At 39.1% G+C, this 26,954-nt stretch overlaps 1 protein-coding gene and 1 pseudogene across 4 annotated transcripts in view; one reads left to right on the top strand and one right to left on the bottom strand.

Annotated features, from left to right (window-relative positions):
• BLTP3A (bridge-like lipid transfer protein family member 3A) overlaps nt 1–26,954 on the top strand; it is a 62,306-nt gene that overhangs the window by 14,454 nt on the left and 20,898 nt on the right. For 3 of the 4 annotated variants that reach the window (XM_036096133.2, XM_036096128.2, XM_078055466.1), the window contains exons 2-8: nt 12,417–12,579; nt 12,679–12,717; nt 13,416–13,507; nt 19,920–20,109; nt 20,446–20,586; nt 21,015–21,185; nt 21,883–22,069. In XM_036096133.2, the coding sequence (XP_035952026.2) occupies nt 12,417–12,579; nt 12,679–12,717; nt 13,416–13,507; nt 19,920–20,109; nt 20,446–20,586; nt 21,015–21,185; nt 21,883–22,069 (983 nt within the window). The other variant, XM_036096141.2, reaches the window with a different exon arrangement.
• On the bottom strand, nt 24,387–24,993 carry LOC118538442 (large ribosomal subunit protein uL23 pseudogene; annotated as a pseudogene).

Genomic DNA, 26,954 nt, shown 5'->3' with positions numbered 1-26,954 from the left:
TGACAACTAAACAATAAAAAGACAACCCAATTTAAAAATGAACCAAAGATCTGAATAGACCTTTCTCTCTCTCTCTCTCCCTCCCTTTCTCTCTCTCTCTCTTTCTTTCTTTCAAAAGATTTTATTTATTTGACAGAGAGAGAGTGTGAGAGCACAAGCAGGGGGAGTGGCAGAGGGAAAAGAAGCTCAGTGGGGGGCCCGATGCAGGGCTCAATCCCAGGACCCTGGGATCATGACCTGAGCCAAAGGCAGACTCTTAATGGACTGAGCCACCCAGGTGCCCCAGACATTTCTTTAAAGAAGATGCATAAATAGCCACAAACATATGAAAAGGTACTCAACGTTATCAGCCATCAAGGAAATGCAGATCAAATAGAATGGCTATAAGGATGACTGTAATAATAAAAGACAGATAATAACAGTGTTGGTGAAGATACGGAGAAATAATAACAAATGTTGGTGAGGATGTGGAGCAATTGGAACTCTAAAACACAGCTGGTAGGGCTGTAACATGGTGTAGCCAGTAAGGAAAACAGCCGGGCAGTTCCTGAAAAAGTAAGGAGTTACCATTTTACCAGCAGTTCCATTCCTACATGTATACCCAACAGAAATAAAAGCATATGTCCACACAAAAACTTGTACTTGCATGTTTATAGTAGCATTATTCATAATATCCGCAAACTGGACACAACCCAAATGTTCATCAATTGATGAATGGATAAACAAAATGTGGACTATCCATATAATGGAGTCTCAGTAATGTTTTGACCAATTTTTGACCATAAAAAGGAAAGAAGTGCTGATTCCTGTTATAACATGGATGAACCTTGAAAATATGCTAAGGGAAAGAAGCTATTTACAAGAGACCATATGTTATATAATTCTGTTTATATTAAATGTCCAGGATAGGCAAATCTATAGAGACAGAAAATAGAATAATGGTTACCAGGTTAGGGGAAGTAGGGAAAATGGGGATAATAGCTGAAGGGTACCGGTTTTTTTGGAAGAGGGTAATGAAAACGTTGTAAAATTGATTAAGCTTATGGTTGCACAACTCTGTGAGTATACTAAAAACCACTGAATTGCACATTTTAAACATACTGCATGGAGCACTGGATGTTATATGCAAACAATGAATCATGGAACACTACATCAAAAACTACATGATGTACTGTATGGTGACTAACATAACATAATAAAAAAATGAATGTGTATATGGTATATGAATTAATTTCAATAGAGCTGTTCTTGAAATAATGGCTAAAAGTTCCAACAGAACTTTTAAACAGATTTATAGAATCCAAGAAGCTCAGTCAACCTTAAGCAAAACAGATACAAAGACTACTCCAGGCACATCACAGTCATATTGCTGAAAACTAAGGAGAAAGAGAAGAACTTGAGAGCAGCCAGAGAAAAGTGACTTATCACACAAAGGAGAACAATGATCTAAATTAATGGCTCGCTTCTCATCAATAACAACAGAGGCAAGAAGATAATGGGATGATACATTTAAAATGCTGAAAGAAGCTCTCAACCTAGAATTCCATGTCCAGCTTAAATATTTTTTAAAAATAGAAAGTAAAGTAAAGGCATTTTTAGACAAATGAAAACTCAGAGAATCCTAGTAGTACTACAAGAGATAATGAAAAAAGTTCTTCAGATTGGAGAGGAATGATATCAGATGGGAATTTGGATCTATAGGAAAGAGTGAAGAACACTGGAAATGTAGGTGTAAAAGACTATATATTTTTTATTCTCAATTTCTTTAAAAGACAAGACTTAATTGTAGGTCTAGGACATATGTACAGTAGTCCCCCTTATCCACAGTTTTGCTTTCTATGATTTCGGTTACCTGTGGTCAACCGCAGTCCAGAAGCAGATTATCCTCCTGACATATCATCAGAAGGTCAGTAGTAGCCTGACACTGTGTCATAGTACCTACGTCAGTCATCTCACTTCAACTCATCACATAGGCATTTTATCATTTTACGTCATTATAAGAAGGGTGAGTACAGTACAGTAAGATATTTTGAGAGAGACCACATTCACATAACTTTTATTACAGTATATAGTTATAATTGTTCTATTTTTATTATTGTTAATCTCTTACTGTGCCTAATTTATAAATTAAACTTTGTCATAGTTATGTATTAATAGAAAAAAAACCCCAGTATATATAGGATTCAGTACTATCTGCAATTTCAGGCATCCACTGGGGGTTTTAGGATGTAGCCCTTGTGGATAAAGGGGGACTACTGTAGATGTAATAAATATGACAGTTATAGTCCAAAAGGTGAAGGGCAGTAAATGAACTATTTTGCAAAGATTCTTAAATTCTTATGTGAATTACAGTATTTGCTGTAAGTAGATTGTGTTAAGTTTACATATTGTATCCCTAGAGCAGTCTCTCTCTTTCTGTCTCTCTCACACACACGTAAAGAGATACAGCTAAAAAGCCCATAAAATAATTACAATGAAATACTAAAAATAAATAGGTTAACCTAAAAAGAAGGCAGCGAAGGAGGAATAGAGGAAAAAACCAGATGGAACAAATAGAATGGTAAACCAAAATCTAACCAATATCAATAAATACATTAAATGTAAATGGATTGACCACTCCAGTTTAACAGCATAGGTTGTCAGACTGGATGAAAAAGGGATAAACACAGATTGAAAGTGAGAAGATGAAAAAAGGTACACCATGTGAACAGTAAGCACAGGAATGCTGGCGTGGCTATATTATCAGACAAAATAAACTTCAAGACAAAGTTTACTACTGGAGATAAACATTTCATAGTAAAAGGATCATTTCATCAGAAAGACACAATCATTAATGTATATGAACTTAATAAAAGAGCTTCAATACACATGAAACAAGGGGCTCCTGGACAGCTCAGTTGGTTAAGCGTCTGACTCTTGATTTTGGCTCAGGTCATGGTCTCGAGGGTCGTGAGATCAAGCCCCACATTGGGCTCTGCACTCAGTGGGGAGTCTGCTTGAGATTTTCTCTCTTCCTCTCCCTCTACTCCTTTCCTCCTCCCCCCGCCCATGTGTGCACGTGTGTACTCTTTCTCTCTCAAATAAAATCTTAAAAAAGAAGAGTTAAGGGCGCCTGGGTGGCTCAGTTGATTAAGCGACTGCCCTCGGCTCAGGTCATGATCCTGGAGTCCCTGGATCGAATCCCGCATCGGGCTCCCTGCTTGGCAGGGAGTCTGCTTCTCCCTCTGACCCTCCCCCCTCTCATGTGCTCTCTCTCATTCTCTCTCTCTCAAATAAATAAATAAAATCTTTAAAAAAAAAAAAAGAAGAGTTAAAAAAAAATACACATGAGGGGCTCCTGGGTGGCTCAGTCGTTAAGCGTCTGCCTTCGGCTCAGGTCATGATCCCAGGGTCCTGGGATCGAGTCCCGCATCAGGCTCCGTGCTCCACTGGAAGCCTGCTTCTCCCTCTCCCACTCCCCCTGCTTGTGTTCCTGCTCTTGCTCTCTCTCTCTCTCTGTCAAATAAATAAAATCTTAAAAAAAAATACACATGAAACAAAACAAAACAATTAAAAGCTTGTGGGCTCTCTCTCTCAAATGAATAAATAAAATCTTCAAAAAAAAAAGCATAAAAGGGCAAATCCACAATTATAGTTGGGTGTTTTTATTTTATTTTTTTTTATTTTTTAAAGCTTTTATTTATTTATTTGAGAGAGAATGAGAGACAGAGAGCATGAGAGGGAGGAGGGTCAGAGGGAGAAGCAGACTCCCTGCCAAGCAGGGAGCCCGATACGGGACTCGATCCCGGGACTCCAGGATCATGACCTGAGCCGAAGGCAGTCGCTTAACCAACTGAGCCACCCAGGCGCCCCTTAGTTGGGTGTTTTTAATACTCTTCCCTCAGTAGTTGATAGAACAACTTGAGAAATATCAATAAAAATATAGAAGATCTGGGAAGCCTGGGTGGCTCAGTCACTTAAGCATCTGCGTTTGGCTCAGGTTGTTATTCCAGAGTCCTGGGATCGAGCCCGTGTGGGGCTCTCTGCTCAGCGGGGAGCCTGCTTTTCCCTCTACCCCTGCCTCTCTCCCCTGCTTGTGCACTCTGTCTCACTCTCTCAAATAAACAAATAATATCAAATAAATAAAATCTTTAAAACAAAAAATATTTATAAAAAAATTAGAAGATCTGAGTAACATTTTGCATTGCCTTGCCTAATTGACACTAATAGAACACTGTACATAACAACTGAAGAATATATGTTCTTTTCAAGTGCACAGGGAATGCTCACCAAAATAGACCATACATTAAATATGTCTCAACACATTTCATAATATTGGGAAGTTACATAGTATATTCCCTGACTATAGTATGGAATTAAATTAAAAATCAATACCACTAAGGGTGCCTGGGTGGCTCAGTCGGTTGGGCGACTGCCTTCGCTTGGGTCGTGATCCCGGAGTCCTGGGATCGAGTCCCACATCGGGCTGCTGGTTCAGCGGGGAGCCTGCTTCTCCCTCTGACCCTCTCCCCTCTCATGCTGTTTCTCTCTCTCTCTCTCTTTCAAATAAATAAATAAATAAAATCTTAAAAAAAAATCAGTACCAATAAGATAACTAGAAAGGCCCTGCAAATTTGGAATATTTAAAATACATTTCTAGGGGCACCTGGGTGGCTCAGTTGTTAAGCGTCTGCCTTCGGCTCGGGTCATGATCCCAGGGTCCTGGGATCGAGCCCCGCATCGGGCTCCCTGCTCAACGGGAAGCCTGCTTCTCCCTCTCCCACTCCCCCTGCTTGTGTTCCCTCTCTTGCTGTGTCTCTCTCTGTCAAATAAAATCTTTTAAAAAAATACATTTCTAAATAACTCATGGTCAAAGAAAACATAAAAGAAGTTAGGAAATATTTTTAGCTAGTTGGCAATGAAAATTCAACATATCAAAACTTGTGGGATATAGCTAATAAAGTGAGTATTGGGAAATACATAGCTTTAAACACTTATATTAGGGAAAAGTTTAAAAATCTGTGACTGAAGTTTCCAACTTAAGATGCTAGAAAAAGATGAGCAAAATAAACCAAGTAAGTAGAATAAAGGAAAAACAGACTAGAAATCACTGATGCTTGTGTTCCCTCTCTCGTTGTGTCTCTCTCGGTCAAATAAATAAATAAAATAAATAAAATCTTTAAAAAAAAATCTTAAAAAAAAAAGAAATCACTGAAATTGAAAATAGGACAAAAATAGAGAAAATTAATACAAAAGTTTTTTTTTTAAATATCAAAATTAACCTTTAGTGAAACTGCTCAAGAAAAAAATCATAAATACTACCAGGAGTGAAAGAGGGGATATAGGTAGATCTTACAGATGTTAAAAGGTACTAAGGGATATTATGAATATCTTTTGTCAAAAAATTCAACTTAGATGAAATGCACATAATTATTTGAAAAACATAACTTACCAGAACTGACAATGAAATAGAATATCTGAGTAGCCTTATGTCTATTAAGGAAATTACATTTGTTATCAGAACCATTTTTAATAAAGAAAACTCCAGGTGCAGATAGCTTTATTGATGACTTCTTTTTTTTTTTTTTAAAGACTTTATTTATTTGACAGAGAGAGACAGCACAAAGCAGGGGGAGTGGCAGGCAGAGAGAGAGGGAGAAGCAGGCTCCCCACAGAGCAGGGAACCTGATGCGGGGCTCGATCCCAGGACCCTGGGATCAAGACCCGAGCTGAAGGCAGTCACTTAACTGACTGAGCCACCCAGGTGCCCCTCATGACTTCTTTTGAACATTTAAGTAAGAAATAATACTCATTTAACACCAATTCTTTAGGGAAATAGAGAAGGGAAACATTTCCCATCTTGTTTAACATGGTAACAGAAGCCTGACAGAGATGTTGCAGACAACATGAATGTCTATATAGAAATCTTATGGCTTCTTTAAAAAAAGTTACTAGAACTGATAAGTTAGCTTAGCAAGGTTGCAATGTACAAGATCAATATATAAATATCAATTTTCATAAAGATTGGAAATGAAGAAGTAAAACTGTCTCTATTCACAGATATAATTGTTTATATAGAAGATCCTAAGGAACCTACAAAACAACCACTAGAGCTAATAACTGAATTTAGTAAGGTTGTAGGATACAAAGTCAATATAGGGGCACCTGGCTGGCTCAGTTGGTGGAGTGTGCGACTCTTGATCTCGGGGTTGTAAGTTTGAGCCCCATGTCGGGTGTAGAGATTACTCAAAATCTTAAAAAAAGGTCAATATAAAAATATCACTTTTATTTCTATCTTCTAGCAACAAACAACTAGAAAAAAATTTTAGTTTCCTTTACAATAGTAAATATTCCTTTACTGTACATATATATATATGAAGAAAATATGTATACTGAAAACTATAAAATATGCCTAGAGAGGTTAAAAAAGATCCAAATAAATATGCGTACTTTGATTGTATACCATGTTCAAGGATAGGCTGATTCATTTTTGTTAATATGTCAGATCTCCCCAAATTCAACTATGCAATCCCAATCAGAATTTCAGCAGGTGCTTTCCGCAGCCCCCCCCCCCCCCCCGATAGAAAGTGGCAGGCTGATTAAAAAATTTATAAGGAAATGAAAAGGACCTAGAATGGCCAAAATAATCTTGGGGAAAAAAAGCAAAAATGAAGTTTATACTACTTACTTTCAAGACTTAAAATGAAGTTACCATAATAAAGCCAGTGTGGTATTGGCATATGGATAAGTGGATCAGCAGAACAAAATATAAAGTTCAGAAATAAGCCACTGTATATAAACTGCACCTTAAATGAAACAATTAAAATTTTTGAAAACAAAAATCCAGAAGGAGAATTTTCTTCTAAGAAAGGCATATATCTGTTCATGTAGATGTTTTGAGAGTAAAACCTATTAGGGCAAACTACTAAGATTGGATGGCATATTCCATCACGTTATCCAGGATGGAATAATGTTAGCTACTTTAGTGATTGAGATGGTTTGTTTAGATGATTTAGGGGTCCTGTGTTTAAATCAATGGCTTAGTGTGTTATATTTTTGCTAAAAGATATGCCTGTGGTGTGGCTGGGCAGTGAAAATACTTTGATATGGATTTGGGTAGGAAGCTTAGAAACCAAGGCCTGAGCTGTGATCACCTTAGTGGAAAAAGAAGTGAAGGAAACGAAGTGTATTTGCAGACATTTTTGCTTTTGTGGGGGTTCAATTTCTGTGGGACCTGAAGCAGAAAATTGAATGAATGCTGGGTTAAGTCTCATTTCTGCCATTTACTTAGTTGCAGGTTTACCACTGGCTAGCTGGACAAGTCATTTAACTCACTGGCCATTTGAAAATCGTAGATTTGGACTAAATGATTATTTAAGATTCCTTCTACTCTGAAATTCTGTGAGTCTGAAAATCTAAGAATTCTCACTTCCTAACACGGTGGTACATTTTCACAAAGATGTCTGAGAGTCTTTCTCTGTTGTCTCTTTGGCAGATTGCAATCCCCTGGCAGAAATGAAACCTGATCAAAATCTGTTTCTCCAACTTGATTTCATCTTAGCCTCTGTGCTCTGTAACAGTGACAGATGGCCAGAAAAATGTTTCCCCACATACTTGAAGTGGAATAAATAGCAGGCTTCCATTAGCCTTTTCAACAACCCTGGAATCAGTGATATTATCCTCAATTAGGAACACAGATGCTGAATAAAGTGGTTTCAGATCAGATCTCAGATCTGGTTTCCTTGGTTGAGCGAACCTCCACAATCCTCCACACCAGGCCCCATGGATTACCTTTTTACTTATTCTTTGTTATTACTGTAAAATGCAGTCAAAATCAGTTGAGGAATTCTTACTGTGTTTTTTTGAGAAGCTAATAATATGCTATCCATCTTTTGTTGAATACTAAAAGTAAATTGGTAAATGAAAAAGCAAATATATATCATTATTACTGTTAGGGGAGGACAACCATGGTGGTCCAGCAGACCTACAGGTAATCTCTAGAGAGATTTTTTATTCTGATAGCCAAAGTTATATAATAAAAGGAAGTTTATCCTCTTGGTTATCTTCTATGCCCTACCTGGAAATATGAATGATCACTTTTCATCCGGATCTCATCTACTTTGGGGTAGGAAGACTGGTTCTCCTGGGTTTTGTAGTATGCCAAGAGGCTGGTGAGCATCCTCACTGAGATTAGTCTCTCGTCCTGGCTGGCTGGTGTTTACACTTGCACTTATTTCCAAGATAAGTCCGCCTGGTTACTATCAGGATAAATTGGGCACAGGGTTCTCTCCTCCACAGAACTGCCCTGAAGAAGTCAGTGCTGTCATTTGCCAGATGACATTGTTACAAAATTCATAGAACTCTGCCAGATGACATTGTTACAAAATTCATAGAAGTCAAAGTTAAGCTAAGCTGGTTACCAACTACAGGCCTATTGTTTTCAGGTGGTTGGTCTTGCCTTTACAAGCTTGATTTTGACTATTTTCATTGATAATTTTTTTCCCTGTTCTCAGTTCTCTATAGTATTAGAGAGACAAGGGATGAAAATCTATTCTTGGAGCTAGAGTGGGATATAATGGAAAGGCTTTCTGGGGAACATTAATTCAGTTTTAAACTTGTCCAGATTTCAGTTTGTAGACACCTGGGTGGAAAGGATAGAAATAGGCATACTGGGAATGGAGGATGAGACATTGAAATAGAAAGAGATCTGTGTTTTTGTTTCATTCAAAGTATGTTCCTCTTTTTTTTTTTTTTCAGAGAGGAACATACTTGAAAAAGTCCCTATCACTTTCTTTTCTTAAAAATGGTTTTTATCATAAAGAAGAGTAGTTTGTCTTTGTGATTTTCAGCCTTTTCTCTCCTGCATATTAAAGGAGTCCTTACTCCCATCTCTGACAGTGACTCACACTTACCATGTTTCCCAGTTGAGGCAGGGAAGTGGGGTCTTATCACAATTTGTGGGGAGGAAAGGAACAGACATACAGTTACAGTCTTCAAAACTGAATTCACATCTTCAAAAATTCTTTTTTTTTTTTAAGATTTTATTTATTTATTTGACAAGAGACACAGCGAGAGAGGGAAAACAAGCAGGGGGAGTGGGAGAGGGAGAAGCAGGCTTTCTGCAGAGCAGGGAGCCCGATGCGGGGCTCGATCCCAGCACCCTGGGATCATGACCTGAGACAAAGGCAGATGCTTAACGGCTGAGCCACCCAGGCGCCCCACATTTTCAAAAATTCTTATCTTTAAGACTAATACTTCTGAAGGATGCCTCACCCCAATTTGTGAGCTGATATGGCTTCCCTGAATACTTAAGAGTAGAGGAAAGGTTGCTAGAAGGAAATAATTGTAATATCTTATTTAAATATAAAAGAGGCTTGAAAAAGAAAGCCTACCTGTACCTAATGATTACAAATAATGTTGAGTTCTGTTTTCTGCTTTCCTTTCCTTCCTGCAGGATTGTGTTTCCTCCAGGTTCCTAAGGGGCATGTACTATATCTTCCTTTAGTTTCAGTTGTTGTTCTTGTTTTACGTAGTGGAAGTGTTTAAGATGTTCTTTTTTCTATTTCACACCCCAGTCCTATTTCCTTGTACATGGCCATTCCTTGAAGGAAAAGAGAAATTCTCTTTCCCTCTGTAGCAAGTTAGTTTTCAGAGGATAGGAGCCATTGTAGAAAGCTTGTCTTTTGGGTCCAGAGAATAAAATTGGCTCATACCCAGTAAATGTTGATTAAAAATTTTTTTTATGAATTAAAGTCAGTAAAAGTATGTGTAAGGGTATAGGATTTTATTTTACCCTGCTTAGAAGCTAATAATTAGCCTGCTGTAGTTCATGGAGGCTGACAGAGCAGAAGAGACTCCTGGATCTGAGACCAAGGACTTTATTACTCATGGTCCAGCAAGTAGCATAAGCATATGTTTGCATTAGTTCCCCTTGCCCGCTTAAGTCCCATCGGAGTGACACGAATGGGCCCAGATGGATGCTTGCACATATGTTATAGGAATAGAACATTGAACTTGGGGAATCCATTGTTTTTATAGTAAGTGGCAAGCAAGCCTGCTGTACGTCCTAGGGTGGGGGACATTACTTCATCCCCCAAAGCTGATCTTTTCAAACACAGTCCTGAAAAGTGGCCTGGGTAAGGAGTGGTCAGGGTCATGCATTTTTGGCATACTCAGCAAGACATGTAGGAGTATGAGAGACCCATGGAGGAGTAGCTCTCCCAACAGTAAGTACATATAGTAGGGAATTTATAGAGATCTTAGAATTATTATGAAATATTTGCTGTACAAAAAGGTTTAGAGAGTAATATAATGAATAGCCATACAGTCACCTCCCAGCGTGACAAATAAGTATTATTCGTATAGTTGCAGCTTCCTGTGGACCCTTCCCCTTGTCTCACAGGTAAGCAGTTTCCTGAATTGTCATCATGCCAGTGCATTCCTGTGAATCCCTTAATATCATATAGTATTTTGTTGCATGTTTATAAACTTCTAAAAATTTTTTTTACTATCATTTAAAAATTGTTAAAAGAGCCTTTTTACATAGTACCATTTTAGGCACTGTAGAAAAAAACTGTGAAGATAAAACTCTTGCATGTCACGATCTTATGGTCCGAGGAAAACCAAAACCACTAAAATATAGCTTAGTCATAGGAAAGGATATATGTGAAAAAATAAAAGTTGGTAAATAATATGTAACTCTAAAGTCAGTTATTAGCATCTAATATATGTAAGGGCTAAGTATAGTTATGGATGGAGGGCAAAATACAATTCATTATTGGGGTGGAAAATGGTGACTCTGAGAGGCAGCAACAGTGAGAATTACAGGCATGAGATTTGTCATAGACAATTTGTCATACAGGAGAGAGGGATATGCTGTGAGGAACTGGCCTTAAATTGATCTAACCAAAAAGATGGGAGAAGGGAGCTGGGAGTAGGTAGCCAGCAGGATAGTTAGCTGAGAGGTATGTAGGTGTGTCAGGTGACCATTTTGATTAGGAGAGACGGCTAAGACTGAGCCTCTGACCTCACAGGGCTTCATGTCTAATCACATAGGGTGGTTACATAGGAGAGAATTAGAAAATATCCCAAGACCCTCTGTGATTATGACTTAAATGTGTGTAACAGATTCCAGAGATGTAGAAGAAAAAAAGTTTCAGGTGAGTTGCAGCAGTGAGGGAAAGAGCCTCAGTGAGAAGTCTTGCATTGGGCCTTGAATGGCAGATTGTGGTAAGGATGCTTCAGGAAAGGGGGTGGCAAGAGCACATGAGCAGACTGGAGACACTAAGTGTGGAACAGTGCAAAGATTGACCTGTGGGAATTATGTCCAGGCCACTTGACCTATATAGTTTCCCATGGTCTGTATTTTGCTGGTTGCACGCTTATGGTGCAGTTCAGGAGTTTACCTCTGTCCTCTGTATTTCCTACAAATTAGCAACTGGACCTAGTAGCATGATGCGATTCAGGCTTATTCCCTTTGGCAGGACTAGAGGTGGGGAGGGGGGTGTTCTTTGATCACATGAGTAAAGGTATGTGTAAGGGTCTGGGATTTCATTTGACCCTACTTAACAAGCCAACAATTAGCCTGTTACTGTTTCACATTCTAACTTCATAGAGCTCCCTCGTCTGTTTCAAGTAGTGTTAAAAAATATAACTTGCTTTCTGAGATATCCTGGTCTGTCCCCTGCCCCTCCCCACCCCCACTTTTGTTTGTACCATCTCTTTGTTTCTGTTTTCCCTATCTTGTTCAATTTGGATTCCTCTCTCAGCAGTTTCTTTTCAGCGTTGGTGCCCTGTCCTAGGAAGGAGCCTTGGTTAGTTCCATGAGTTTTTAAGGCTAGACTGCTCCAGGTCCTTTACGCCTCACTGGGGACCCCTTGCAGTGGACTCAACCCCACTAGTTTCAGTCTCTGTGATCAGATTGGCCCACATTGCTTTTCATTTAAAACTTGGTTATTTGGGGTTCTTCTGTTCTCTGGTCTGTCAGATGCCCTATTGCTTCCCTTTATGTTGATCTGCATAGCTGCTTATATAGTACTTGTGTCTCCTGGCCATTGATGTTTTTCTCTCTTTATATGGGGGTTTATGAGGACGCTTTATCATCTAGTTTTGTTATGGATGTTATCCATGGGCTTTTTGTGGTGTTATCTAGTTGCTCTGTTTTAATGTGGGGATTCAGAAATACCAAAGGCTATGTTGCCACTTCGATAGCCATTTCTCCAGAATCCCCATCGTAGGTGCTTGAGTAGAAAGGTGACACAATCATGAGTAGAGTGGTAGGTCTGACCTAACATCTTACTTGGCATAGAGACAGTGTGGTCATTAGTGAATACTGGTTCTTTAACTTTCTCTTTTCTCCAAATTGAGAAGTGTTGGCTATAATGCTCATTTTGTGGATTTCCATGGAAATAATAGCTTCTTATCTTTACTCTTTTCAGGTTCACCAAGAATCTTTCCCCGGACAAAATCAATTTGAGCACCCTGAAAGGGGAGGGTCAGCTGAGCAACCTGGAGCTGGATGAAGAGGTTCTACAGAATGTGCTGGAGCTGCCTACCTGGTTAGCCATTACTCGGGTCTACTGCAACAGGGCCTCCATCCGGGTGAGAATGGGGGTCAGGTGCTGTTGCTGTCCTTGGCCAGCAGGCATGCTTTCTTGAGGGGCAGCTCCCACAGCCCTGAGTGTTGCTTTCCTCTTGCAGATCCAGTGGACAAAGTTGAAGACACACCCCATTTGCTTGGTAATGGCCTTTCTTGATTGCAAGTAATCAAATGGGATGGCTGGGGTGGGGTTTTAAAAGATCTGAGAGGAGATGGGGAGGAGTCCTGACAGGCTATCCCTTTTGGGAGTGGTGATTGCTCTGTCTGGCTTGTGAGCTTCTCTCTGAGACAGTGACTATTGTCTGGGCTTATTCTGAAATTACTGTGCGGTGTGGCAGTTAGCACTGAGACACAAGACACAGGAGTCCTGAGTTGGTTGTTTTGCCTTTTGTTTTTTATAACACATTTTGCTGCCCGGGTTCTACTTTTAGATTTCCTTTGAAATCCTGACAGAGAAAAAATTAGAAATTTAGTTCATGTCGACTATTGGGTGATTATCAGCTGAAAGCCCTTCAGGAACCCATCAATGCTTATCTTTATCCGAAGATTGGAATCCCCAGGGATAGGAATACTTCTGTAACTTGGATTTATGTTTTAGTTTTCTGCTGTGAGTTAATCCCATGCTTGTCCTAGAGTTCTGCTGCTAATGGACACGGAAGAGGGAAGATGAGGCCTCTTCTTGCATTTCAGTTTGTTCATTCATTCAACAAACATTTATTGTCTGCCCCCTGTAGGCACAGCACTCAACTAGGCAGTAGAGCATAGGGATGAATAAGACTCAGTGTGTGCTGTGTAGGTTTTTGTGCAGATGCTTAGCTCTCCGTGGCTTTTATTTCAGTGTCTGGATAAGGTAGAGGTGGAGATGAAGACATGTGAGGAGCCTCGGCCCCCGAATGGACAGTCTCCCATTGCCCTTGCTTCAGGACAGAGGTTAGTTTCTTAGGTCCCTGTTATTTCCAACATGTTACCTGTTCTGTATCAACTTTTAGTGAAAAATAAACTTTTTATTATGGGACTTTTCCAACCTACACTAAAGTGGAGAGAATAGTGTAATCAACCCCCATGCAACTAAGATCTAACTTCTAACAGCTATCAACATTTTGCCATTCTATTTTCACCTTTTTCCTGCCACTGTGTGTGTGTGTGTGTGTGTGTGTGTGTGTGTGTATGTGTGTGTGTGTGCGTGCGTGCGCACTGTCGTATTTGAAAGCAAATCCCAGACACCATATGATTCCATCTGTAAATACTTCTGGATACTGTGTCTTTAAGAGACAGGGATTGTGAAGAAAGAAAGAAAAAACACACAATACTATTATCACAATCAATAGAATTAATAGGAATTTGTTAATATTATTATTATTATTATTTTTTAAAGATTTTATTTATTTATTTGAGAGAGAGAATGAGACAGAGAGAGAGAGCATGAGATGGGGGAGGGTCAGAGGGAGAAGCAGACTCCCTGCCGAGCAGGGAGCCCGATGCGGGACTCGATCCCGGGACTCCAGGATCATGACCTGAGCCAAAGGCAGTCGCTTAACCAACTGAGCCACCCAGGCGCCTGGAATTTGTTAATATTATTTAATACTTATTTCATATTCAATTTTCCTGAATTGTCTCTAAAATATTTTTTCCAATGCAGTGTGGCTCCAAAGAGCTCCACATATTACATTTAGGGATTTGCCTTTCAAGGCTCTTTAATTCTAAACAATCCCCCACCCCCACTCTTTAATAAACCATTTATTCTTTGTATAAACTAGATTGTTTTTTCTAAAGAATTTCCCACATTTTGTATTTCGGCTGATTGTGTCCTCAAGGTTATATTTTAAATGTTTCTCATTTAAACCGAGAGTAAGATTTAAAGGCTTGATTTGAGTAAATGTTTTTGTTTTTTGTTTTCTTGGTAAGAATGCTCTAGAAATTGTACCATGTATTTCCTATTGTAACATATCAGGAGGGACAAAATGTTCCTTTGGTTAAGATTAATCAGTGGATTCAGATGATGATGGTCTGATTTATCTGTTGTGATTAAGTTCCTTATCTATTTCACCTCATGGTGTAAGGACTGTTGATAACCATTTGATGATAGTTGTATAGATCTGTTATTTCATTGTAGGCTGCAAAACAGGGATTTTATAATTCTTTTCTTCCTATTGCGTTTACTAGCAATAATAGATTAGCAATAATCTCTAAGATTTTTTGTGGGTGTGAGGGGAGGATGAAGGAGGTTTATCATTTTGAATTCATGTTGTTTTTAACAACTTTATTAAAGTATAATTGACACAAAATAGACTACATATACAAAGTATACAATTTGATAAGTTTTAGCATATGCATACACCACGAAATCATCAACACAATCAAGACAACGAACATATCCATTAACCCTTAAACATATTGTTGTTCTCCTTTATATTCCTTCCCTTTCCTTTCTCACCCCTTCCTATCCCCAGACAAGCATGGCTTTCTGTGACTATAGATTAGTTTACATTTTCTATAATTTTATATAAATGAATCATATAGTATGTACTGGTTTTTGTCTGGCTTCTTTTAGTCAGCGTAATTATTTTGAGATTCATTCATGTTGTTGAGTGTATCAGTAGTTCATTTCTTTTATTACTGAGTAATATATTCCATTGTGTGGATAGATCACAATTTGTTTATCCATTCACTTGTTAATTGACACTTTATTTACAGTTTTTGGCTATTGTGAATAATGCTGCTATGAACATTCATGTACAAGTTTTTGTGTGGTCATGTGCTTTTATTTCTCTTGGGTAAATGCCTAGGAGTGGAATGGTCAGGTGGTATGGTAGGTAAGATTTAGCTTTTTAAGAGACTGCCAAACTTTTCCAGAGTGGTTTACTATTTTAGATTCTTTTTACATGTTTTTACATTTAAATTTTCTTACATCCTACACTTCCATTTACTTAAAAAAAAATGTTTGTTGTATTTCATACATTTATAATCATTATTTGTTTTGATATTCAGATGTCCTCATCTTTGGCTAGTGAGAGGCTTTCGAAGTCACCTCCTGTGTCTTTTGGAGAAGACCCCAATAATCTTTTTGCTTTTAGACAGAATAAGATGTTTCAGGCTTCTCATATACATCCTTACTTCAGACCTGGAATCTGACATTTCTCCAAGGAACCCTGATTCCTTTTAGTGAGAAATGTTATTTAGAGAGAACAGTCTGGGCAAAATTGTATTCATTGAGTTGTCATTTGAATTGAGGCCTTAGTGTTCAGTTCTAGGGTAAAGGTATTTTTAAGAAAGAGAAAAATAAATCATGCCAATATGCTGATGTTTCTCAATTCAAATAAAAAGAGGATTTTAAAATAACTTTTTAGATTTATTGTTTGTATTTTTTGTTCATGTGCTGAACCTTGGTTCCTAACAACAATAATATAATAAATGATTTACTTTTTCAATTGTTTAAAAAAATAACAAAGCCAATATTATAACTATCAATAAGATTACTGAATACAGTAGATTTCTGTGCGTTCATGTGTTTTAACCTTATGATATATCCCACTAGGGAAGTATGGTCAAATGCTGTGTTTTAAAGTCACTTGAAGTCATTTTTTATATGGTTGGGATACCAATTTGACATATAGAGAAGTTCATTTTTTTTTAAGACAAATTTTGCAGTTTTAGGTTCACAATAAAGTTAGAGGAAGGTACACAGATTTCCCATATCCCCTTGCCTCCACGCATGCATAGCCTTCTCCATTATCAACATCCCCTACCAGAGTAGTACATTTGTTACAGTGGTTAAACCTACATTGACACATCACAATCACCCAAAGTCCATAGGTCATATTAAGGTTCACTCTTGGTTTTGTACATTCTATGGGTTGGGACAAATGTATAATGACATATATCCACCATTATGGTATCACAGTGTATTTTCACTGCCCTAAAAATTCTGTGTGCTCCACTTACTTATCTCTATCCCTGCCCCCAACCCCTGAAACAACTGGTCTTTTTTCACTATCTCCATTGTTTTTCCTTTTCCAGAATGTCATATAGTTGGAATCATACAGTATGATTCCATCTTTTTATTTTTTATTTTTTTTAAAAGATTTTTTTTTTTTTTTTTTTAAGATTTTATTTATTTGACAGAGAGAGAGAAAACAGCGAGAGAGGGAACACAAGCAGGGGGAGTGGGAGAGGGAGAAGCAGGCTTCCCGCAGAGCAGGGAGCCCGATGCGGGGCTCGATCCCAGGACCCTGGGATCATGACCTGAGCCGAAGGCAGACGCTTAACGACTGAGCCACCCAGGCGTCCCCATCTTTTTATTTTTTAAAAGATTTTATTTATTTATTAGAGAGACAGAGTATGAGCAGGGGTAGCAGTAGAGAGAGGGAGAAGCAGACTCCCCACTGAGCAGGGAGCTGATGTGGGGCTCGATCCCAGGATTCTGGGATCATGACCTGAGCCGAAGGCAGACACTTAACCAACTGAGACACCCAGGTGCCCCCATCTTAACCATTTTTAAGTGTGCAGTTCAGTAGTGTTAACTGAACTCACATCCTGCAACAAATCTCTAGAGCTTTTTCATCTTCTGAAATTGGAACTCTGTATCCATTTGTATTGGTTTGCTATGACTACCATGACATAATACCATAGACTGGGTGCCTAAATAGTTGAAATTTATTTTCTCATAGTTCTGGGGGCTTGAAGTCTATTATCAAGGTATCAGCAGGTCCTGAGGCCTCTCTCCTTGGCTTGCAGATGCTGACTCCTGAGCATTTCCTCACATGGCCTTTTCTCTGTACCTGCTCATCCCTGGTGTTGCTTCCTTTTTTTCTTTTTAAGTATAGTTGATATACAATGTTTTATTGGTTTCAGGTGTACAATATAGTGATTTGACAGTTCTACACATTATGTAGTGCTCATAATGATAAGTATAGTTATCATATATTATTGCAATATTATTGACTATATTCCCTGTGCTGTACTTTTCATCCTCATGACTGATTTATTTTATTACTTGAAGTATGTACCTCTTCATCACTTCTCCTATTTTGCCCACTCCTCCTACCCCTCCCCTCTGGCAACCACCAGTTTGTTCTCTGTATTTATGAATTTGTTTTTGTTTTGGTTGTTCATTTGTTTTGTGTTTTAGATTCCACATATAAGTGAAATCATATGGTATTTGTCTTTCTTTGTCTGACTTGTTTTACTTAGCCTAATGCCTTCTAGGTTCACCCATGTTGTCACAAATGGCAAGATTTCATTCTTTTTTATAGCTGAGTAATATTCCATTGTGTGTGTGTGTGTGTGTGTGTGTGTGTGTGTGTGTGTGTGTGTATAGCACATCTTCTTTATCCATTTATCTATTTATGGACAATTGGGTTGCTTCCATATCTTGACTATTGTAAATAATGCTGCAATAAATAGGGATGCAGATACCTTCTTGAATTAGTGTTGTCATTTTCCTCAAGTAAATACCTAGAAGTAGAATTACTGGATTGTATGATACTTCTCTTTTTAGTTTTTTGAGGAACCTCCATATTATTTTCCACAGTGGCTGCACCAAATTGCCATTCCCACCAACAGTGCACAAAGGTTTCCTTTTCTTCACATCCTTGCCAACAGTTGTTTCTTGTTGCTTTGATACTAGCCATTTTGACAGATGTGAGGTGATATCTCATTGTGGTTTTCATTTGCATTTCCCTGATGATGAGTGATGTTGAGCATCACTATCACTCTTAATATTGCTTTTTTGTTGAACAGAAATGATTAATTCTAATGTAGTCCAGTATACCTTTTTTTCCCCTTTATGCTTAGCCCTTTTTGAGTCCTGTTTAAGGGCTCTTTTCCTGTCCTAAGCCATGAAAATATTCTTTTTTGTTTTCTTCTAAAAGTTTTATTGTTTGACCTTACACATTTAGATACAGTCTTAAAACTGATTATTTTTTTTTGTTTGATGTAAAATAGGAGTTAATACTATTTTTTCCCTGTCAATATCTTCAAATTGACCGTGCACTGTTATTGAAAGACCATCTTTTCCCTACTACTCTGTCACCTCTATTATAAATTAAGTGTCTCTTGGCATAATTGTGATTTATGAGTGAGGTTGAACATTTTTATGTTTAATATCATTTGCACTTCTCTGTGAACTGTCCATACTTTGTCCCGTTTTTATTGGCCTGTAGGTCTTTTTCTTTTCAGTTTCTTTTTTTTTTTTTTAAGAATTTATTTATTTATTTGACAGAGAGAGACACAGCGAGAGAGGGAACACAAGCAGGGGGAGTGGGAAAGGGAGAAGCAGGCTTCCCGCTGAGCAGGGAGCCCGATGCGGGGCTCGATCCCAGGACCCTGGGATCGTGACCTGAGCTGAAGGCAGACGCTTAACGACTGAGCCACCCAGGCGCCCCTTCTTTTCAGTTTCTTGAAGCTCTTTATACATTAGAGGTGTTAGCCCTTTATGATATAGATTGCAAATATATTTTTTTCCAGTTTATAATTTCCACACCTTTTTATCTCTTGTAATGAGAACTGATTTCATTTACATGTCAAGAATGTCTTTGTTTTCAGGGCGCCTGGGTGGTTCAGTCTGTTAAGCGGCTGCCTTCGGCTCAGGTCATGATCCCAGGGTCCTGGGATCAAGCCCCACATCGGGCTCCCTGCTTGGCGGAGAGCCTGCTTCTCCCTCTCCCTCTGTCTGCCGCTCTGCCTACTTGTGCTCTCTCTCTCTCTCTCTGTTAAATAAATAAATAAAAATCTTAAAAAAAAAAAAAAAGAATGTCTGTGTTTTCTACATCCAGAAGAACTTTAAGATGGCCTTCAATTCTCTCCTTGCCATTTCTGACCTCTCACTGTGGAAGTACAGCTATGCTCTTTGGGATATATTTGACAGGGTAGAGAGTTGGAATTGTTCTTGACCTCTTGCTCACTTGGCTGTACTTCTTTCCTCTTTCCACTACCTTTGCAGAGTATGCTGTGTCTTTGAAGATTTTATAGAAACCTAGTATTTCCTTTCTTTAGTTATACCTTCCCTCATGTACAACATTCAAATTTACGTAGTTTGTGGATTATAAAAATATTTTTCAATTTATTCTTTCTAACAGAAGGGAGATTATTTCTAGGTCAACTCTTTTTCTTTTATTTTGTTCCTCAAAAAATCCAATTAAAAAGAGTATTGCATCATAAAAAATTTTCAAAATTTAAAAACTGTAAGTAGAAATAGGAAGAGAGAAATAAAGAAAGAAATCATTCATAGTTCTAGCACCCAAAGAGAGACAGTGTTAATAATCTTGTCTGATGTCTTCCAGTATAAAGAGTGTGCACAAAGTTTCACCTGCTTCTGAACATCGCTCTGCCTCATTTGTTGTAGTGAGTATGGCTTTGCCGAGAAGGTGGTGGAGGGGATGTTCATCATCGTCAATTCCATCACCATCAAGATTCACTCCAAGGCCTTCCACGCTTCTTTTGAATTGTGGCAGCTCCAGGGCTACAGCGTCAACCCTAACTGGCAGCAGAGTGACCTCCGCTTCACCCGCATCACTGACCCCCACCGAGGAGAGGTGACAGCCCCAGTATTGCAAGAGGAGAGAATGGGGAGATTCAAAATAGGACTGATTTTTAAAGGAGATTCAAAATAGGACTGATTTTTAAAGGATATTATTCCTGCTTTGGGGATTTCCTCAGATATGTCCCCCATTCCTGTGAACCCAAGAATCCCAGTGTTATTGCTACATGCTTTCTTCTCTTAGGGATCTCTGATTCACTGCATTCTATTGGTAGGATCCCAACTGAGAATGGTGGGAGTTTCTGTTTTGCTCGTCTTTTCCCCTTGGACTTCCTGCCTCTTGGTTAATTTCATCCATAGAATTAAGGGATTTTACTTTCTCTCCTTCTAGGTTTTAACATTTAAGGAAATAACTTGGCAAACACTTCGAATTGAGGCAGATGCTACAGACAATGGTGATCAGGACCCAGTCACCACTCCACTGAGGCTTATTACCAACCAAGGCAGGATCCAGATAGCCCTCAAGAGAAGAGTGAGTATGTTCTCTGCCCTAATGAAAACTTCCATCTTTTATTCTCCTAGACAGCCTGGGAGTTGTTGTTCTCTGTTTTTTGAATGTTACTGGCCCCAGGAATGACAATCAAAAGGGGCAGGCCTGTAATTCAGTGTTGCACAGAACATTCCTGTGAACATTTGCCCCTCCTTGTCACCTGAATTTTGGAAACCACAATTTTTACCCATATAGGAACACTGACATAGGCACCTGGCCGTTGACTGCTGTTGTTTCTTGTTAATCGCAGAAAACTTTAGTAGTTTTGTAAGAAATTGACTCTCCATAGTGTTTGCTGCTTTCCTTTCATGTTCTGAAAAGCCCTCTCTGAAATTAATCAAGTAATAGTCCCATTGAGGAGTTGGAATGATACCAGATGTTGAACCCCATGTTTTATGTGGCCCCTTCAGACCAAAGATTGCAATGTGGTAGCCTCCAAGCTGATGTTCCTGTTGGATGACCTGCTCTGGGTGCTAACTGACTCGCAGCTCAAGGCTATGATGAAGTATGCAGAGTCACTGAGTGAGGCAATGGAGAAGTCAGCCCAGCAGAGAAAGAGCCTGGCCCCCGAGCCTGTACAGGTTAGAGGCAAAACACATACCCTGGGTGGGGCTAGGGAGATGGAGGGCCAGACCTAATTCATACCAACATAGGTGGGGTCTAGACTTCATAGGCTTATCTGGGACATTTGTCATTTGCATAGGCTTTGTTTGTGCTTCTAATTTATTCATTTATTCTCTTCATTGGGTGCCTCCGGTGTGTTAGCTATATAGTACTAGCCACTGGGAAGGAAAAGTAAAATAAGCCTCTTGTTCCTGTCGTTGGAGCTCTGACTGTCTTTAAATATGGACTATAAACAAGTTATTATAATAGGAGGTGGTAAGTGCTGTATATAGGTAGACACTATGCCATGAGAATACAAAGAAGAGGCATCTAACTACACAGGCTGAAAGAGGGCATTTAAGAAAGACTTTCTGGAGGCAGTGTTTTAGCATCAGTCAGCTAAGTCCTGGGGGGTGAGAGCTTGGGGGGCACTTCAAACCTCAGAACAGTACTCTGACTGGAGTTACAAGACTAATTATAATTAGGCTTTTCGGAGTTTGGGTTATTTAGGTGAGACAGACCTAAGTGAGCTACCAGGTGAACAGTTAGTTATGAGAGGGAGGGGGCATCTTGCTAAATTGTGGCTTTCTTCACTAAAAAGCTAAAGCTTAAGAAAGCCTGTGTGAGGAGCCTCTCTGGGTTTGGACGTCTTGTTTTTCTCCCTGTCACGTATAGATCACCCCACCTGCTCCCAGTGCCCAGCAGTCCTGGGCCCAGGCGTTCGGGGGCGGCCAGGGCAGCAGCAGCAGCAGTCGCCTCAGCCAGTACTTTGAGAGATTTGATGTGAAGGAGTCCTCCTACCATCTGCTCATCTCCCGTCTGGACCTGCACATTTGCGATGATAGCCAGTCCCGAGAGCCAGGTACTCTGTTAGGCCTGAGCCTGGGCTGGGTGGTCCGTCAGTACCTTCAGCTCTTTTCAAGATGCTGTGGAGTACTTTGGTTGGCTTCCCTTAATCCCAGGCATTCCTTGGGCCTCAGTCTCCGGTGGTGTCTCTTGCTCTGTTGGTGGGAAGTAGTGCTTTTAGCCTTTAGGGTGCAGCGGGACCACCAGCAATACTTAGTAAAATACAGAGGCCAGCACTCTCCCAGGCCTCACTAAGAGAGAGTCCTCAGGGGCAGAGCTCAAGCAGAGTGTACTTTTTTCCTCCCCAGCATATCTTGGGCAATGCTGACCACTGGTATAACTTTTAGGAAAGTAAATTCAAGTATAGGAAACTCCAGGATTTTCAGATTTTTGAGTCAATTTAAATATTTTTTATGTGTAAATGCCCTCTTCCCAAGCAGAGAGGTTATGTTGTATTCTCATTATGCTTTTCATTCATTAGGACAGTTAGTATTACATAGACATATATGTTTATTCAAAATGAAAAAGGAATTGGACTCATTTTTTCCCTTCATGAGCCTTGGGGAAATCACTTAGCCTCTTGCTTAAGCTCTCTGAGTTTCTTCATTTGTGATCTTGAGTTAAATCATATATGACTCCTTTACCACATTGGTTGTTGTCACGCTCAACTGAAATGATATACTGAATCTGGAGGACCTTAATTATAGGCACATACTCAGTATTATTATCCCTCTGCTGCCTGTTCCTTTAATACCCTGTCTACATTTCCTTTATGGTCCCCTTTGCACCACCTCTTGGCTTGAGATGCTCTAATATATAGTAGATTTTTCTCATGCTGCCTTATCCTTTCTGAAGGTTATGTCTGCCTCTTAATGACACCTAGACTGTTTCCTCAGGGGAACTTACCTTTTCTTTCTGGGGCTCCAAGCAGCATTGTCTCTCTTGCTTTGCTATTCTTTGGTGTTGAAGTGACTTCAGCCCCCATCTACTCCTACTCTGAGACAGCTAAAAGGAGCCGTGACAACATAAAGATTGCTTTTGCGACCATAAGAAATAAATTGCTCACTGGTTTGCCACCCACTTATTTTGGAAGTTCTTTCCTAAAATGATTATTATTTTGTTTGGTTGTTTCTTCCAAGTGTTACTCTAAATGCTTTGGGTTTTTTCTCTTGTTTTGTTTTGAATCCTTTCAGAGGTCTTTATTTAAGAGTGTATTATTGAGAGTTTCGTCCTCTTGCTTGATGAGGGGTATTTAGCACTGTCCTCTTCATATGGCCAGGACCCATAATCCACACTAAGATATGAATGACTAGCTTCCTCTGCAGCCCTCATGTATTTATTTATTAAACTAAATTAAACTACAAATCTGGAATTTAGGGAATTTTTGGATGAGATATTTTTAGATACAGGGATAACTCCCAACCTGCCTTACCCAGGTGTGGTGTATGACTCTGTTAAGGAGCAAGGAACAGAACAAGTTCTTGTGAATTTGACTCTTCTCCTGGGATCTGGGGAGAAAAGGGAAGGGAGAACTAGTGGTACAGAAAGGGCTGTACGATTCTCTGGAGTTGTTCTAATATGCAGCCACATATAACTACTGTTGGCTGATCCAAATTGAGATGGGCTGCAAATATAATATACGCATGGGATTTTGAAGATATAGTAGAAAACAAGAGTGTAGAATACCTTGATAATTATTTTCATATAGAGTGTATGTGGAAATTGATAAAATGTTGATTATATTCATTTAAGTAGTAGGTATTGTTAAAATTAATTTCACCTTTTTAAAGAACTTTTTTTCATATGGCTACTAGAAAATTTAAAATTACTTATGTGGCTCACATTATATTTCTAATAGATAGCATTGCTCTGGAGCTGTGTGTCCAGTATGGTAGCCAATAGCCACATGTGGCTGTTAAAATTAAGTAAACTAAAAATTCAGTTCCTCATTTGCACCAGTCACATTTCAAGTACTCAGTACAATCTACAGACCATAAAAGATTTTCATCATCACAGAAAGTTCTTTTGGACTCTAGAGGGTCCTTAAAGGCTACATTTACGTTTTATTTATTTATTTATTTATTTATTTATTTATTTATTTTTTTTTTAAGAATTTATTTATTTATTTGACAGAGAGAGACACAGCGAGAGAGGGAACACAAGAAGGGGCAGTGGGAGAGGGAGAAGCAGGCTTCCCGCCGAGCAGGGAGCCCGATGCGGGGGTCGATCCCAGGACCCTGGGACCACGACCCGAGCCGAAGGCAGACGCTTAACGACTGAGCCACCCAGGCACCCCTACATTTACATTTTAGATTTAGCTAGCTGGACTCAGTTTAGATGATTCCAGTTTTGTTGGCAACATCCAAAGCCTCATAGTCAGGAGCCAGTCGAACATATGCCTTCTCTCCATCAGGCCTGATCAAGGTGTTGACTTTTGTCACGTCAGTGTCCTAGAGCTTCTTCACAGCCTGTTTGATCTGGTGCTTGTTGGCCTTGACATCCACAATGAACACAAGTGTGTTGTTGTCTTCTATTTTCTTCATGGTTGACTCAATGGTCAGGGGGAACTTGATGATGGCATAGTGATCAAGCTTGTTTCTCCTGGGGGCGCTCTTTTGAGGATATTTAGGGTGCCTTTGGAGATGCAGTGTCTTGGGTTGTCGGAATTTCGGTGACGTGTGGATCTTCTTTTTTTTTGTGACTGTGGATGCCTTTCAAAAGGCCTTCGAAACCTTGGCTTTGGCTTTGGCTTTGGGAGAAGCAGGGGCTTCCTTCTTTGCCTTTGGTACCATCTTCGTGAAAGGGATTTACCTGCTTTTTCATTAAGGGACACCATAGCCTGGGATGTTGAGCCCTTGAGTAACATGCTTACCTTTCCCTTGGTATTGGAGGTGAAATTATTGGAAACTGGGTGGGTCCTCGGGGACAGCTTGGCTTGAGGTGGGGCAGCACTATCTCTTAAAATAAAATTGGAGCAGTGTATATTCCAGCCTTCAGAGAAGAGGTTAGTAGTTGATGGGGAAGAGTGTCGCCTGCCTCTTTTTAATTCTTTTTCCTTAGAATGAGGCCTGTGAGCCAAAAACTTTCTTTATCACTCTTAAGGCCATGCTGTCCTCATCCCACCAGCTCACTGGAGAATTTTAATTAGTCATTTATGGACACTATTTACCATTTATGTCTCTTGTATGATTATGTGTTTATAATTAAATATGTTGGTAATTGGTAATTCTATTTGATTTTGATTTTAATTCTAGACCCTATTTTAATATGCTCAGTCTATGTAGTTTATTGTTCTTTTACATCTAAATAATTCCAATGGAGGGAGCATTGCTGTGAAACCCTCTACCTCCAGTAGCCTCAGTTATGCATTTTTAACTAGGATGGTATCACCCAACAGCAGTTGCAAATTGGCTCTTTCATTTTAAACAGCTTTATTGAGATCGAATTCACATTCCATACAATTCACGCATTTAGAATATACAACTCAGTGTTTTTTTAGTATATTCATGGGGTTGTGCAATCTAATTTTAGAACATTTTTGCCCTCCCTAAAACAAATCATGTACCCATTAGTTGTCACTTTCCATTTTGCAGCTCTAAGGAACCACTGATCTTCCTTCTGTCTTGAGTTTTTCTATTCTTGACATTAAAAAATTGGCTTTGGTGAGGTGTGGGAGCAAAAAACAATCTTAGCTGTAACAATAGTTTGTGCCCTTCCAAAGCTTAACCCTGCATGACAAAATTTTATTCCTTGGTACTTAATTTCTTTCATTGGGTTTTCTTGGGTATCATGTGAGGAGCATTGACATTGAGTTCATGGAAGATACACAAAATATGGTGAATAGATGGCTGTGATTGGAGGACTTTCTCCCAATTGATTGCTTAATCTCAAAGTCATACAGTAGGAGGGGCCTTGCACATGCCTCCTGACTGCCTTTGGCTGCCTTGTCAGTGTTGTTATATTTGAGCCTCAGTGCTTTTGTGATTTGAACTTCAAGAATTAAATAAAAATAGTTTCTATTTTATTATTTAATTCTACAAGACATTCAGCAAATCATTCATTAAATGCAGAAAAGAAAAAATATTGACCCAGTCTGAACGAATACCTAGCAGCTAGATAAGCTAAAAGATTTTTTCTCATCAAGCAAAAGTTAAAAGTTAAGTTTACTAAGGGGTGCCTGGCTGGCTCAGTCGGTAGAGCATGTGACTCTTGATCTCAGGGTAGTGAGTTCAAGCCCAACATTGGGCATAGAGCTTACTTAAAAAAAAAAAAGTTCACTAAAATTAATTTTAAGAAATTTATTTAAATTTTCTGTTTTTTTGCTGAAAAATACTTTTGAATAATTAAAAATTTGGTTATATTGCTGTTGTGTATTTCTATAAATTGCTAATTTGCATATATAATTTGATACATTATAATTTATATAATAAGTTTCATTAAAGGTTACTCAGCAAATATATTTATAAAGTTGTTAAATATTAATAGCTTTAAGTTTTTAAATTTAACTTTTAATTTAAAAGAATTATTTAGTCTTTTGTTACCTTGCATTGAATAAAAATCTTTTTTTAAGATTTTATTTATTGGGGCACCTGGGTGGCTCAGTCAGTTAAGCATCTGCCTTCGGCTCAGGTCATGATCCCAGCATCCTGGGATCAAGCCCTGCATCGGGCTCCCTGCTCTGCAGGAAACCTGCTTCTCCCTCTCCCACTCCCCCTACTTGTGTTCCTTCTCTCACTGTGTCTCTCTCTGTCAAATAAATAAATAAAATCTTTAAAAAAAAAAGATTTTATTTATTTATTTGAGATAGAGCAAGTGAGAGCGAGCACAGGGTGGGGGGGTAGAGGCAGAGGGAGAAGCAGGCTCCCCATTGAGTAGGGAGCCCGACGTGGGGCTTGATCCCA

Source organism: Halichoerus grypus, chromosome 9, assembly GCF_964656455.1.
Source record: "Halichoerus grypus chromosome 9, mHalGry1.hap1.1, whole genome shotgun sequence".
Classification (NCBI taxonomy): domain Eukaryota; kingdom Metazoa; phylum Chordata; class Mammalia; order Carnivora; family Phocidae; genus Halichoerus; species Halichoerus grypus.
Note: the sequence above shows the minus strand (reverse complement) of the source record. Positions and strands in the feature narration are given on the sequence as shown.